General features: G+C 33.9%; 1 protein-coding gene across 7 annotated transcripts in view; it reads left to right on the forward strand.

Annotated features, from left to right (window-relative positions):
- TPR9 (Tetratricopeptide repeat (TPR)-like superfamily protein) overlaps nt 1–14,547 on the forward strand; it is a 47,220-nt gene that overhangs the window by 6,526 nt on the left and 26,147 nt on the right. For all 7 annotated transcript variants that reach the window (XM_088219686.1, XM_088219688.1, XM_088219687.1 and 4 more), the window contains one exon: nt 2,679–2,809. In XM_088219686.1, coding sequence (XP_088075812.1) covers nt 2,679–2,809 — 131 coding nt within the window. The remainder of the gene's footprint in view (nt 1–2,678; nt 2,810–14,547) is intronic.

The following is a 14,547-nucleotide window of genomic DNA, read 5'->3' on the forward strand; positions in this document are numbered from 1 at the left end:
AGATGAGGGAATGCATTAAGCATCAACTTTACACGGTCTCAAACTTTATATCATTTGAAAGGTGTTGTCCATCTCATAAAGACTTCCTTATGAGTCCAAATGCAGTATCTATCCTAATACACTATCTGAGACTTTAACCTGTGAGAAATAAAAAAATATTATGAATGTTGAAATGGAAACATTGGAAAAGAAATAGACATGGAAAGTGGTGGACTTGCACAAGGGAAAGAGACTTATAGGGTGCAAGTGGACATTCATTAAAAAGTACAATATGAATTATAGAGAGATACAAGACAAGATTTGGTGACTAGAGGGTATACTCAAACTTATAAGATTGACTACTAAGAGAACTTTGCAAAAATGAATATAATACATATTCAACTATCATTAATTGCAAATTTTAATTGATAATTATGAAAATTTGATGTAAAAAATGTTTTTTTGCATGGGGAGTTAGAAGAAGAAATCTATAGAGAAACCTCCCCGAGGTTTACCTAAGGGGTAGGGGCAAATAAAGTATGTAAATGAAAAAACACTTTCGAGCTCAAGCAATCCCTTGGAGTATGGTCTAGAAGGTGTACAAAAGTGATGCTATCTATGGGATACCAGTAGAGTCAAGGAGATCATACTTAGCTTATTAATCATTCAGATTCAGGAAGAGTTACAACTCTCCTAATATATGTAGATAATATAATTGTGATAGGTGACGATGAAAATGAAATATTAATGCTAAAACAATGTCGGATTAGAGAATTTGAGATTAAAGAATTGGAGAAATTAAAATATTTTCTTAGGATAGAAGTGACTTGCTTAATTGTTGGGATATTCATCTCATAGTAGATGTATGTCAGTGATCATCTGAAGGAAACATGCAATCTGACGTACGAACCTGTTGGCACCCTGATTGATCCCAACCATAAACTAGGATTGATATAAGATGTTGAAGTTAATACACCAAAGATTGGTTGGAAAACTGATGTAACTGTCACACACAAGACCAAGTATTGCCTATGTAGTGAGTGTGATAAATCAGTTCATGCACAAAACAAAAGAAGTACATTGCAAACATCATACTGAATATTCCACTACTTGAAGGGGACACTGGGGGAACGTATTATTTTCAAAAGAAACAACATGTTACTTTTTGAAGCATATATTGATGTAGATTTTGTAGGATCAGTAGTAAACAGAAAGTTGACCATTGGCTATTCGACTTTCCTTGGAAGGAAATTGGTTATACGGAGAAGTAAAAAATAGAATGTGTTAGCACTGTCTAGTGCATGGTCAGAATTCTAGCAATGATTCAAGAAGTATGTGAACTTTTATGGTTGAAGATGATCCTAGAAGATTTTTGAAAATTGAATGTCAGGGGTCTATGAGACTCTATTGTGATGATAAATCGGTTATCAGTATTGTTCACGATCCAATACAACACGACATGGCAAATACATTGAAGTTGACATACATTTCACTAAGGAAAAACTGGATAGTGGTTTGATATATTCATCGTACATGTCCCCTACCTGGTAACTTGCTGTTATGTTACTAGAGAATTGAGTAATTATGGATTTCACACAATTATTGCCGAATTGGGAATAGATAATATGTATTCACCAGCTTGAGGGGGAGTCTTGGAAAGTGCATATTAAGTGTAATTAGGGTCAATGGTATATTAGTAATGTCCTCATGCATGTAATTAATTGTGTTTTTTATAATTGTTCATGAGAAATTGCTTATATAGAGATTTAATATTCAATGAAATACACGACATTCTATTTTTACCCAATAATGATTCTCCTAGTTTACATGATTAAGTCTTGAGATAATAATGAATGTTGATTAAAAAAAAAGAGCATTGACCAACCATACAGGTATTTTTGTACATTGCATGTGACGGTACAATGAAAAAACAGAAATTATTGAGTCAATTGGACCAAGCTTGATAATGATCTGGTTACCACTCTTTTTCTGGAAGAGTTAAACGAAGTTGATAGCCAACTTGCTTTACATATTTATTTTGTCATCAAAAAGAAAAATCCCAAATAGATAAACAAATCCTAGTTGAAATAACATTTACATACTATCCTAAAAAATAAGATTGAAAGGACATTAAAACCCCACCACTACTTGAAATAACATTTACGTACTATTCTAAAAGATAAGATTGAAAGAACATTAAAACCCCACCACTTCTGTAAATGTATAATTATGTTTAAATTACCAACACTACCCTAAGCCCTAATGAATATTAGAGTTACTTCTTTTCCTTTTTTTTTTTGGTTTTTTACTGTTTCATTGCTTTTATTTTCTTTTCTTTCATTGCTCGAATTCTTAATTCAAACAGTGTAAATCTTCCTTAATGCAGTAATGTCACTTTTAAGGTTATGTTAGAACAAATTAAGAATTTTTGTGGAATTTATTTGTAGATTCATACTTAATCCAATTAAGGTGGCTGAAAATATATTAGAAAATGGGGCAATATGATCTTTTAGGAACTTTCAAGTAGAACTATCTAATTCCATTTGGAATTTCTCATAAACTCAAAATGTTTCATTTTTGATGGTTTCTCATTTGGATACTTTAGAATTTGTAAATATGAGGAATTTGTTAGTATGAGTTAAAAACATATGCGAGTAATAAACTGTCTTTCTAATTCCTTAGGTACTTTGATGTTGCAGATCATCTGTCTAGTGTGCCACAACATATAGAACTACAATGTGTGACAACACTGCATAAAGGAAGGGAGATGGTTTCCAAGTGTGACATTCCGCCGACTTCCATTGTTCATGTTGAAGACCCTTATTCTGCAGTATGAATGAAACTAGTCATTGCTTATTATGATTTGCAAAGAGATAACGAGAATGAATGATCTTTCATCACTTTCTTGCCTTTTGTTATTTTTTGGAAAATACTAGAACATGAACTCCCAATATATGCTTGACTTGATGTGTTTTGGTCCTTATTTAGGATCTTGTTATGGAGATAAATTTTTTTGAGAGACAAAGAAGTATTCTTAGGAATAGAAGGAAAAAATTATGTGTATGAGACTAATACATCTTCCTTGAATCGTCAATTAGGAGACTCGAAATAACAATTAGAGAGGAAAAAAACATTAGAAAAACAGACAAAGAAGTACATATGCCTGATACGGTGGCATTACAAGACTATTGTCTCTCAATCCCTATGGAACACATTGGAAGCAGTTTCTGAAAATTGTCCATGGGCTTTTGCCCATACATAGTATGGCCAAATATCCTGACTATGCAAAGAGTAACCATTAAATTATATTAAAAAAAAATTATAGGTTTTCTAAGAGTTTAAAGTACTCAAAAAACTTGTTTTTTTTTTTACATTCTTTTATGATCTTTTGTGACTGTAGAAACGGAACTTAGAATAGACTGAATAACTGCCTTACAGCACCTTTCTTATTCTAAATAGCAGTTATAAACATTAAAATTGTGCAAACTACCAGCTTAACTTGTGGCAGAAATTAAAAAACAACATGAAATCTGCCATAATTGATGTAAGTAAACTGCTGCACATAACATTGAACAAACATGTGCCAGTAACATAAATCCGCCAAAGCTTACATGTGAGAGAGAACTATTCTGACAGAATATTGTACAAACATATAGTAGTACATTAGATATTCCACAAAGCTAACACTTAGCTTCCTTAGTTTTTCTTCTTTCCTTTTCTAAACAATCAGATGTTATTGTCAACTAGGGTAAAAAAACTGTTTTAAAGAGTTATTTTTTATCATTTTCCCATATATATTGAGTCAGATGGGGTCAAGTGGGATGCTATGCTTTCAGGTTTGAAGACAAATGACTAAGTGTTAATGGTTTTAGCAAAAAAGTTGAAGAACGGTTGGCAGATTCAATGACGAATGGCAAGGCAGTTTTAGACCAGCACGAAAGTTGGAGGTGATGAAGGCTGCAATCAAGAACTAGTGAAAAGAGGAGGCTTAGAATGAGGGAATAAACATGCAATCTTTGCTTCAGGAAATTGCGACAATAGATGAGATAGAAGCCGAAGATGTATTGTTCTTCCGAAGATTCGGCATGTAGGGAACGTTGAAAGCTTAAACTGGCAAAACAAACTTCATATAGAGGAGATTTCCTGGGAACGAAAGTCAAGAGCTAGGTGGATAAAAGAGGGGGATAAAAATACAAAATTTTTCTATAACATGTCTAATAACCATAGGAGGTTTAACTATGCAAAGGTGATGAAGATTGACAATAGGTCGTTAAAAGACAATGAGTGTTTAAGGCAAGGGATCAAAGATTTCTTTTGAAGAATGTATTACGAGGAGTTTGACTAAAGGCCTAACTTGGATGGTCTCAATTTCAACTCCTTGGACGAGATGAGTCGGGTCTAGTTGGAAAGAGAATTCACCGAAGAGGAAATTTATGAGTGGCTCATGTACTGCTGAAAGGATGAAGCTGCTGGGGCCCGATGGTTTTAACATGGGCTTTGTGCAGAAATTCTGGTGTATAATTAAAGAGGGCATGGTAGAGCTTTTTAAAGAACTACATGAGGCGGGTTCGTTTATGAAATGTTTAAACTCGACTTTTATGGTTTTAATTGCTATGGTGGAGGGAGTGGTGAATATCAAAGAATTCTGGCCAATATTTCTATTAGGATGCATTCACAAGCTGATTGTGAAGATCTTAGCCAAGAGAATGATAAAATTGTTGGGTCAAATGACAGGGGAATGTCAACATGCTCTTATTGAAAGACGGTAAATTATAGATGCCTGGTGGCAAATGAGGTTGTAGATGATTTTTTTATTCAGGATTAGAGATGGGATACTATGCAAACTTCATATGGAAAAGGCCTGTGATCATATTAATTAGAGTTTTGTTGATTATACATTGGCGATAATGGGTTTTGGTGATAAATGGCGTAAGTGGATCAATTCTTACATTACCACCACATTTTTTGCAGTTATGGTGAATGGGGCTCTACCCTAACAATCCCATGAGTGTTGCTAATAAGATAGAAGTAATTTAGTGCAAATTTGTTTGGAGTGACTAAGAAGAGAGAAGGAAATGCCACTTGGTGGCATGGAAGATGATTAATCTACCGTTAAATCAGGGAGGATTGAGTTTGAGATATGTAATTGAGATGAATTAAATGCTTCAGGAAAAGTGGATGTGGAGATTTATGGTACAAAGAGGTATGCTATAGATGAGGGTTATTGAGGTAAAATTCGGTATGATGGATAGAGGGAGGTAATTTGATGTTTTGTATAGGTTGCATCGGAAGGGGCCGTGGAAAAGATGTACATGGGGAAGAGATATATTTTGGGAATGTGTCAAATGGAGAATTAGAGATGGGGAGAGAATTGGTTTTTGGATGGATGAAGGGGAAGCGTTGAAAGATAGGTTCCTATAGATTTTTGCTATTGTACGATATGAGGATATCTATGTTAAAGAGGCTTATAAAGGTAGAGGAGGAAGGATTGGCACGTGGAGGTCTTGAGGAACCTCAATAATTGAGAAATTAGTGAATACAAATTACCATTGAGCTCATTGTCTTCTGTATCTCTCAATGAGAATTTTGACCAACTGGTTTGTGCCCTTAGTTTAACAGGGACCTATTTAGTTGGTTTTTTTATAGACATTTGACAAGGAAGAGCCTATCGAGAACAATTTCCCATTCAAGCAAATTTGAAAGGTGAATGCACCTTCTAGGGTTCCTTTCTTCGCTTGGGAAGCAGGTCGTGGATGTACTAACCGTAGATAAGTTGATGAGAAGGGAGAAGATCATGGTAAATCAAGCTTGTTTATGTAAGAAAGCGGAAGAGACCAGTGACCGTTTTTGCTTCGGTGTCTCATAATGTAAAGTTTATGGGCAATGACTTATGGGATCTTGGGGCACAATTGGGTTATGACTGATAGTGTAAAGGACGAAATTTTAGCTTGGAAGGGTATCACCGGTCGGAAAAAATAATTGGAGCTCATTCCACTCGTAGCCTTGTGGGTTATAGGAAAAAAAGAATAAGAGAACTTTTGATGGGGTGAAAGAGGATATTATTAAGTTTAGAGCGAGATGATTCCTAGGAATTTATGTTATGGGTTGACCTTTGTATTCGATGGTGGATTTTCGTGATCTGGTAGATATCTTGGTTGATATATAAATATTTTTATACATGAGTTTACATCCCCGTTGCGCTTGTATTTAATGATATTTTTTATTTTTTATTAAAAAAAAAATTATCAACTAGGGTCATTAAAATATGTCACAATTATCACTGAAAAATGAGTAATTTGTAGTATGTACATGTTGCGATATTTTATTATTTTTGAATGTAGAGAAAACCCACATTTAATGTAGGACATAGTTTCACAATTACTACTAAGAAGGTAATGGGTTTTATAAAAAAGAGTAATAAGGTAATAGACAACACCTTTTTAATAAGTTTAAGGCAGAAAAAGAAGAGATTTTGAGGGGAAGAGAAAGACAAGGGAAAAAGAGAGGGACAAATAAAAAATAAAAGGATTCAAGAAAAGAAGAGAAACACCAAAATTTAGAAAAAGAAATGCTTCAGATTCTATTTTAATAACAATAAAATCTTTGTTAGATAGAGTATCTTCATAAAAACAAAAAGGGGTTTAAAAAAGCAATAACAATATATATTTTTTGAAATAAAATATAATATGTGTCAATTAATACAATTACTAAAGGGTTGCCAACTCGCATACAAAAATATTTACATGTCAATTAAAATGCCAATAAGATCCTTAAGATCCTCCAAAAAATATAGAGCATGACCCATAATTAAAACATCAAGGGTTTGGAATCACCTATTTTTAATCTGATCTATATCCTACTCCATCCCTTTAAAAGTCCTCTGATTTCTTTCTTTCTACATGACCTAAAAAATAGTAAAAGGGATGAGAGTCACATATTTTTTTCCTGACTAATGCCCTTCCTATCCTAGATCTTAGCCCTAAACATACCAGTCATAAGTCAATTAATCCCTATGAACTCATAAGTCATGATCCAAAGGTTGTACCAGATTGGACATCCAAAGAAAATATGATTATAAGTCTCCTCAACCCTCCTACATAGAAAACAACTGTTTACTATAATCTTACCATTTCTCATTAACTTATCAATAGTGAGAATGCAACCTCGCTAAACCTTCCAAGTAAAAAAGGCCACTTTGGAGGGGCATGTACCTTCCAGATGTGTCAATAAGGAAACTTGGTCTCAATAGGATCATTCTTGATTAGAAGATTATAGAAAGACCTAACTGTGAAAATCTCTGCAGGGTTGAGACTCCAAACTAGTTAGTCATCATTTCCATTCAAGGAATCAGAGACAAGTGAATTAAAGAGAATTTCATATTCATCAACTTCACAGTTGTTGGGATTTCTTATTACCTCCACGTACCATTCTCTTACTCTCCTCCATTACCTTTAAATGAACCATCAACAGAAATATCTTTATGTCATGCTATCACAAAAATATGGAGAAATCTATTTCTCAGCACTCCTTCCCCATATAAATCCTCCTTCCAAAAGCTTGTTCTCATCCAATTGCTAACATTTCACTTGATACATCCCTGAAAATTATGTATTCCCATGCATATTCTTTTCGATACCCTTTTTTTATGTAGTCTTGACATCTCTCTTGAGTACCAACCTCCATCCATGGTACCAAATTTCACCTCTATCACTCTCTTTGAAAGAGCATTATTTTCTAGCATAAACCACTAAATCTACTTTCCTTGGAGCTCGTAGTTCATCTTTACAACATATCTCAAACCCAGGCCATCCTGATGCAATGGTCTTTTCACCTCCTTCCGTACCACTAAATGGTACTTTCTTCGTTCTTTAGAGTCGCCCCAAGGAAATCTAATTTGGATAGTTTCCAATCTCTTGGTAACATTCACAGAGATAGTCATAAAGGACATATAGTAAACATGAAGATTAGCAAAAATGCTTTTAATGAGAGTTAGACATTTGCCTTTGGATAGTAAATTCCTCTTCCACCCTAGAAGTCTCCTCTTAAATCTATTCACAACTGAGTCCCTCATCCTCACATTTTTGTAATTAGCTCCTGATAATATTCCCAGGTACTTGATTGACAACACAACCCTTTGCATTCCAAGATTCTAGTGAAACAAAAATCATCTTCCCTATCTCCTGATTTAACTAAGTCGGACTTTACAAGATTAGTATTGAGGCCATGAACCACTTAGAAGCACAAAAGAACGCATACGAGGTTGATAAGTGTACCTACATCTGATTCGCAAAATACTAAAGTCTCATTTGCAGAAAATAAATGGATTACCTCCTTAGCTTGCTCTTCTTCTCTCACCCCTCTTAAAAAGTCCAACTCCCTGACTCTCAACAACAGTATATTCAGAGCTTCCATGATAACTATAAATAGTAGAGAGATAGTAGATCCCCATTCACCATAATTGCAAAAGATGTAGTAGTGATACAAGAGTTGATCCACTTACACTATTTATCTCCAAAAGCCCAACATCTTCAACATGTAGTCGATCAATTCCCAGTTGACATGCTTGTAGGCTTTCTCCATATCAAATTTATATAGGATCCATTATCTTTTTCATAAAAGTAGATCGTAAACCACCTCATTGGCCACCAGAACTGCACCCATAATTTCTCTTTATTCCATGAAAGCATGTTGACATTATTCATTTACTTTATTCATGATCTTGGCTATTCTTCTAGTTAACACTTTTTCGATCAATTTATACATGCACCCCACCTGATAAGACAAAATTCCTTAATATTTGTCTCTCCCTCCATCTTAACTATCAATACCAAAACGAGGAATTCAAGAATTTGACGAAAAATTCTAACTTATGCAATTCTTTGAATAGCTCTAAAATCTCCTCTTTCATAACATGCTAGAATTTATGCAAAAAGTTCATTTTAAATCCATCTGGGGTAAAAGCTTTATTCTTGCTATAATATATAAGCCCCTCTAAAATTTCCTCTTTAGTGATTTTTTTTTTCAAGTGAAACGCGGCTCTCATTATCCAAGAAACAAAAATTGATACCATCCGACTTAACCGTCCAATTGTACTCCTCTTGGTACAAGGGAAAGAAAAAGTCTCCAGCCCCTTGTCTTAAACTCTCATTACCCTTTACCAACTTGTCGTCAATCACCATCTCTTTCACATAATTGGTTCTCTTATGATGATTAGCCATGCTGTGAAAAAACTTTGTGTTTCTATCCCCCTCATTGATCAACCTGACTCTCGATTTTTGTCGTTATACTGTTTCCTCCCTATGTAGACTATTTACTTATTCAAATTTCAACGAATCCCAATGAGTCAATTCTCCATCGGCATCCCACCCTGACCCTCCAATTCATCTAGTGCCATAATCCCTTAGAATAAAAGTTGTGTGCACATAAGTTTTCTCAGCTCCTCTTTACATCGCCTCTTAATTTGGATTTTACTCCCTTCAGTTTTTGAGCAACATTATAGCTAACTTTTCTAGTCACCATAAACCCTCTCCACCATTTTTCTTATCTTGGCACAAAAATCATTTTCTTGAAACCATTTATTTTCAAGTCTGAAAGAACAAGGGCTCCATTTAATTTAATCAGAAATAAGGCAAATAGGAAGGTGGTGGAATATGGCTCGTTGCAAAAGTTTTTGGCAAATATCTAAAAATTGAAATTGATAAGAAACTGATACCATGAAACTATCTATTTGTGAGCACGTCGAATTAAGTCTCTAATTTGTCTAGGTGTGTTTACTGTAAGGAGTAAATTCATTAAATCAAGTCTATTGATCATTTCCTTAAGTTTAGTAGTACAAGTGATCGAGAAGTTTTTACCATTCCTTTCATGTCTATGTAAAACCATATTGTAATTCTCATCCACAACCTATGGGAAATTTGATTTTTGTTTACATTTTTCTAAATCCTTCCAAATCCAGTCTCTCTCGTGTTCCTCCCTTCTCCTCTATTGTAGACTCCAGTAAACATCAATGTCCCTAACTACTGTAGTCTTCCAACAAGCAAGATAATAGACAATCACCCACTAAAACCTCCTCGCATAAGAAGGACTCTTCATTCCATAAGACTAAGGTCCCACCCGATGCACCTCTAGCTAGTATATCTCTCCAGCCAATATAACTTGTTTTCCATAAACAACTAACAATCTGTTTAGATTAAGACTTTATTTTGGATTCTTGTAAACAGACGACATCAGGTTTCCACATGTTCATGCATATCCTAGTCACTTGTCTATTTTTTTTTTTGAGATAAAAGTATGGAAGATGTATTAATGTAATGATGTCAAAGGGGCGTCACCCATGTACAAAAAGATATAGAAAGAATTTACAGATCAATAAGTATATCTAGAATGGAGCCTAGTCACCCATCTTGTCCTATGGTGTTAATATCTTTAACATTTCAGAAAAATGATACGACCAAACATAGCTTAAACCACTCCCTTTATCTCCCAACTTTTTAAACACATTTTCTCTAATTGTCATAATTAACACTGAACTGTAAGCTTTTCAGCTCCTTGGATCCCTCCATCCTTAAAAAGAAAAAAAGCAATAGCAAATTGACAAGTTGGCGCTTGAAATTGCCATCACTTGAGGAGTTGGCCGCTTGAAATTGCCATCATGCCTTGACCACCATCTTTGAACCAATAAGAAGTAAGACAATTTCACCCACTTGGAAGACAAACTGACAAGTTTCTATGGACCAATTAAAAGTACACTACTAGGTGCCACCTCATTATAAGAAAAATAAACAAAAAAATTTAGAACCAAAATAATTCATAAATCTAGCTAATTTTTAACTAAATAATTTATCTAATGTAAGAGCATATGATAATACAAATTACATGAATATTACAAAGAACTTTAAATACGAAAAAAATCTATCTTAGCTCATCCCTTTTCTGCATTAATTGGTATCTTGTATACCATCAAAAGCTAAACCAACTATGTTGCAGTAAGACCATAGACTCAACCTAATGCTTAAAACTGTGAAAAAGTCCATTAATTATTTATTCTATATGATTGATTGTATTATTAGGATGTAGGAATATTCTGTAATATTTTTAATTATTTATTCTATAATGATTATATTTTTAGGATGTAAGAATATTTTGTAAGATCTTGTAAATCTTCTATGTTAAAAATAATTAAATTAGGATGACAGAATTCCATTGATTAGAGTTTGTAAATTTCTCTTACTCGACTATATAATGCCACTGTACATTATTCTTTTTACAATAGAGAGATTATTCAAATCAATACAGTATAAACAAAAGGTTTTCTCCTACTAATCTATTTTATGATATCAGAACAAGAAAAAAAAAAGGGAATCAGTAAGTTGAGAGAACCATATCGGGGATAAGCAAAAATAATTTATAGACTCAATCTGGAGCTTCTAAATCTGTTTCCACAATTGTTCCTGCTGTTATTGTAGAAAATACTTATCATAATTTACAGATCACCACTCAAAAATTAAACGGGAAGAATTTCTTGCAATGGTCTCATTCGACAACTTTGGTGATAAGGGAAAAATGCAAAATCGCCTTCATAGACGGTTCCTCTCCTTGTCCGGATGTTGATGATCCCCCATATGCATTATAGGATGCTAACAATTCCTTAGTCTTGGCGTGGTTAATTCATTCTATAGAGGATGAGGTAGGTGAAACCTATTTTTTCATTCCATGACAAAAGAGATCTGGGATGCCATTGCTCTTGCCTATTTCGATTTGGAAAATTCACCACAATTGTTTGAATTGCGAAATCGTGTACACAACCTTCGTCAGGATGATATGGATGTAACTCAATACTATAGCAGATTGCGAAAATTGTGGCAAGCAGTTGACATGTTTCATTCGGCTCCCTAGAAAGATCTTGTTGATGCTCACATTTTTAAGAAACTAATCTAAAAAAGATCATATATATGATCTTTTGGCTAATTTAAAGAAAGAGTTGGATGATATATGTGGCCATCTCTTGGGTGTGCGACCTTTACCGTCCATAGATGAAATCTTTGCAGAGGTTCGTCGTGAAGATCATCGTTGTCGAGTTATGCTTGGTGACACCATGACTCTCCAAGTGGATGTCTCTACTCTTGCTGTGAACCGTCCTCCTTCCAATCGATCACAAAATTCCTTAAGAAAACATGCCTGATGTGATTACTGCAACAAAGCATATTACACAAGGAAGACTTGTTGGCTGATTCATGGAAAGCCTGAGAATTTTAGACCAAATTGGTTAAAAAATAAAAGGGCCACACCATCGACTGACAAAGCAAAAGTTGTTAATTTCACAAAAGCACAAGTTAAACAAATATGTAGTCTTCTTTCCAATTCTTCTACCTTTGTTAGAAGTAATTCTGCTACAAATACTTCTCTCATGGCAAAGTAAGATATTTCAGAATCCTCTGTTGCAAGTATACTAAATTCAGGTGAGCAATTGATTGTTGATTCCGGAGCTACCGATTATATGACCAGTAATTCCTATTTTTTTCTGTCTTATTCACCTAGTTCAAGACAACAAAAAGTTTAATTGGCAGATGAAACTTTTTCTATAGTGGCTGACAAAGGAACTATTTGCCTATCAGCTACAATCTTTTTGCATGATGTTTTTTATATTATGAAGTTAACCTATAATTTAGTTTCTATTTGTAAGCTAACTACCTACCTGCCATGTAGTGTTAATTTCTCAAAAAATGCTTGTGTTTTTTAAGGATTTGAAGTCTGGGAGGAGGATTGGTAGTGCTAGGGTCTCAAATAGCCTTTACAATCTTTTAATTTCTTATTTACTAATGAATAATATTGGCTCTTTTATGTGTCTGTCTATCATTTCTGTTGAAAAATAAATAATGTTACTGTGTTTTCAATTGGGTCATCCAAATTTTACTTATATGAAACATTTGTTTCCTCATTTATTTTCGAATAAAAGTCTTATGTTAAGTGAGATATATGTCAATTGGCAAAATACACTCGCACATTCTTACTTACTCAAAATTATCATCTGTTTACACCTTTTACTCTCATATATAGTGATATTTGGGGTTATTCACGTATTTCTACTCGTTCCTCTCAACTCTTTCCTCCCAAAAGTGGTTCATCACATTTATTGATTATCATAATTGGGTATTTTGGGTTTATGTTCTCAAAGACAAATCAAATACCTCACTGGTTTTTAAGAATTTCTACCAAATGGTCCAAACACAATTTGATACAAAAATTCGAATTATTCGTACTGATAATGGTACAAAAATACTTCAATTATATTCTTGATGATTTTTTCGAAACAATGGTATTTTACATCAAAACTCATGTATTAATACTCCAAAACAAAATGGTGTGACTGAGAGAAAAAACCACCACCTTCTTGATGTTGCACATGTCCTCATGTTTCCACAAACATTCCAAAACATTTCTGCGGGGATACAGTCTTAACTGCGTGCTATTTGATAAATCGATTTCCATCAAAAATACTAAACTATAGAACACCACTTGAATGTTTTTTGACCTTCTTTCCTAATTACTGTGTTTTTTCTCAACTAAAGTCTCGAATTTTTAGAAAGCGTCGCTTTTATTTATGTGTCGAGTCAAGGGACGTCTAACTTAGACCCTCGTTCCTTAAAATATATTTTTCTTGGACATTTTGCTACTAAAAAAGTTTATTGGTATTATTGTCCCCAAAAAAGGAAATACTATACCTCTATGGATGTTACATTTTTTGAGAATCAATGTTTTTACACTTGAAATTTGCCTCAGGGGAAGAGTGGGAGTGATCCAAATTTCAGAAAATAATTTTAAATAGGCAATGGTGAGGTTATTTTTTCAAATTTAAAGTCCAAATCTCTAGATATGGATTTAAATGAGGAGATTCCAGATTGGGAAACAATCTAAAAATTAAATGAGGAGATTCCATATTGGGAAACAATCTAAAAATCAAATTCCATTAGACCAAACCTTACCTCAAACCAATGGGAGCTGAATTGGGATCCTGTCCCACAAACTTTAAAAGTTGTAGAAAATCTTAATCAGTTCACATCAAAATCTATGATGAAAAATAAAAAAATAATCTCTTTACTCAAAATCGAGACCTTAAATACAAATTCACCATCAGGAAAAACTCTATAGCTTGTCCCTATTGTCAATCATAGAGCCAAAGATTTGCTAACTTATTTAAGAGGAAAAAATCAAAATAAAGAAAAGGACATTAAGCCCTTGCAATCTCAAACCTCAAATCCGGATTCAGATCTTGAGAACCATGACCTAGAAGTTCCTATGGACGTGAGAAAGAAAACTAGGTCTTGCACTCGTCACCCAATATCAAATTTTATTGGGTATAATAAGATCTCTGGATATTACTAGACGTTTATTATAAACTTGAAAAAGATAGAGATTAAAAAAATAGTGGGTGAAGTCTTGAGAAACCAGTATGGAAAACTGCTATTTTGGAAGAAATACGTGCATATGATTGATTGTATTATTAGGATGTAGGAACATTCTGTAATATCTTTAATGATTTATTCTATGATTGATTGTATTGTTCGGATG

The sequence above is a fragment of the Carica papaya genome, chromosome 5 (genome assembly GCF_054855325.1).
Source record: "Carica papaya isolate Zhongbai chromosome 5, ASM5485532v1, whole genome shotgun sequence".
Lineage (NCBI taxonomy): Eukaryota > Viridiplantae > Streptophyta > Magnoliopsida > Brassicales > Caricaceae > Carica > Carica papaya.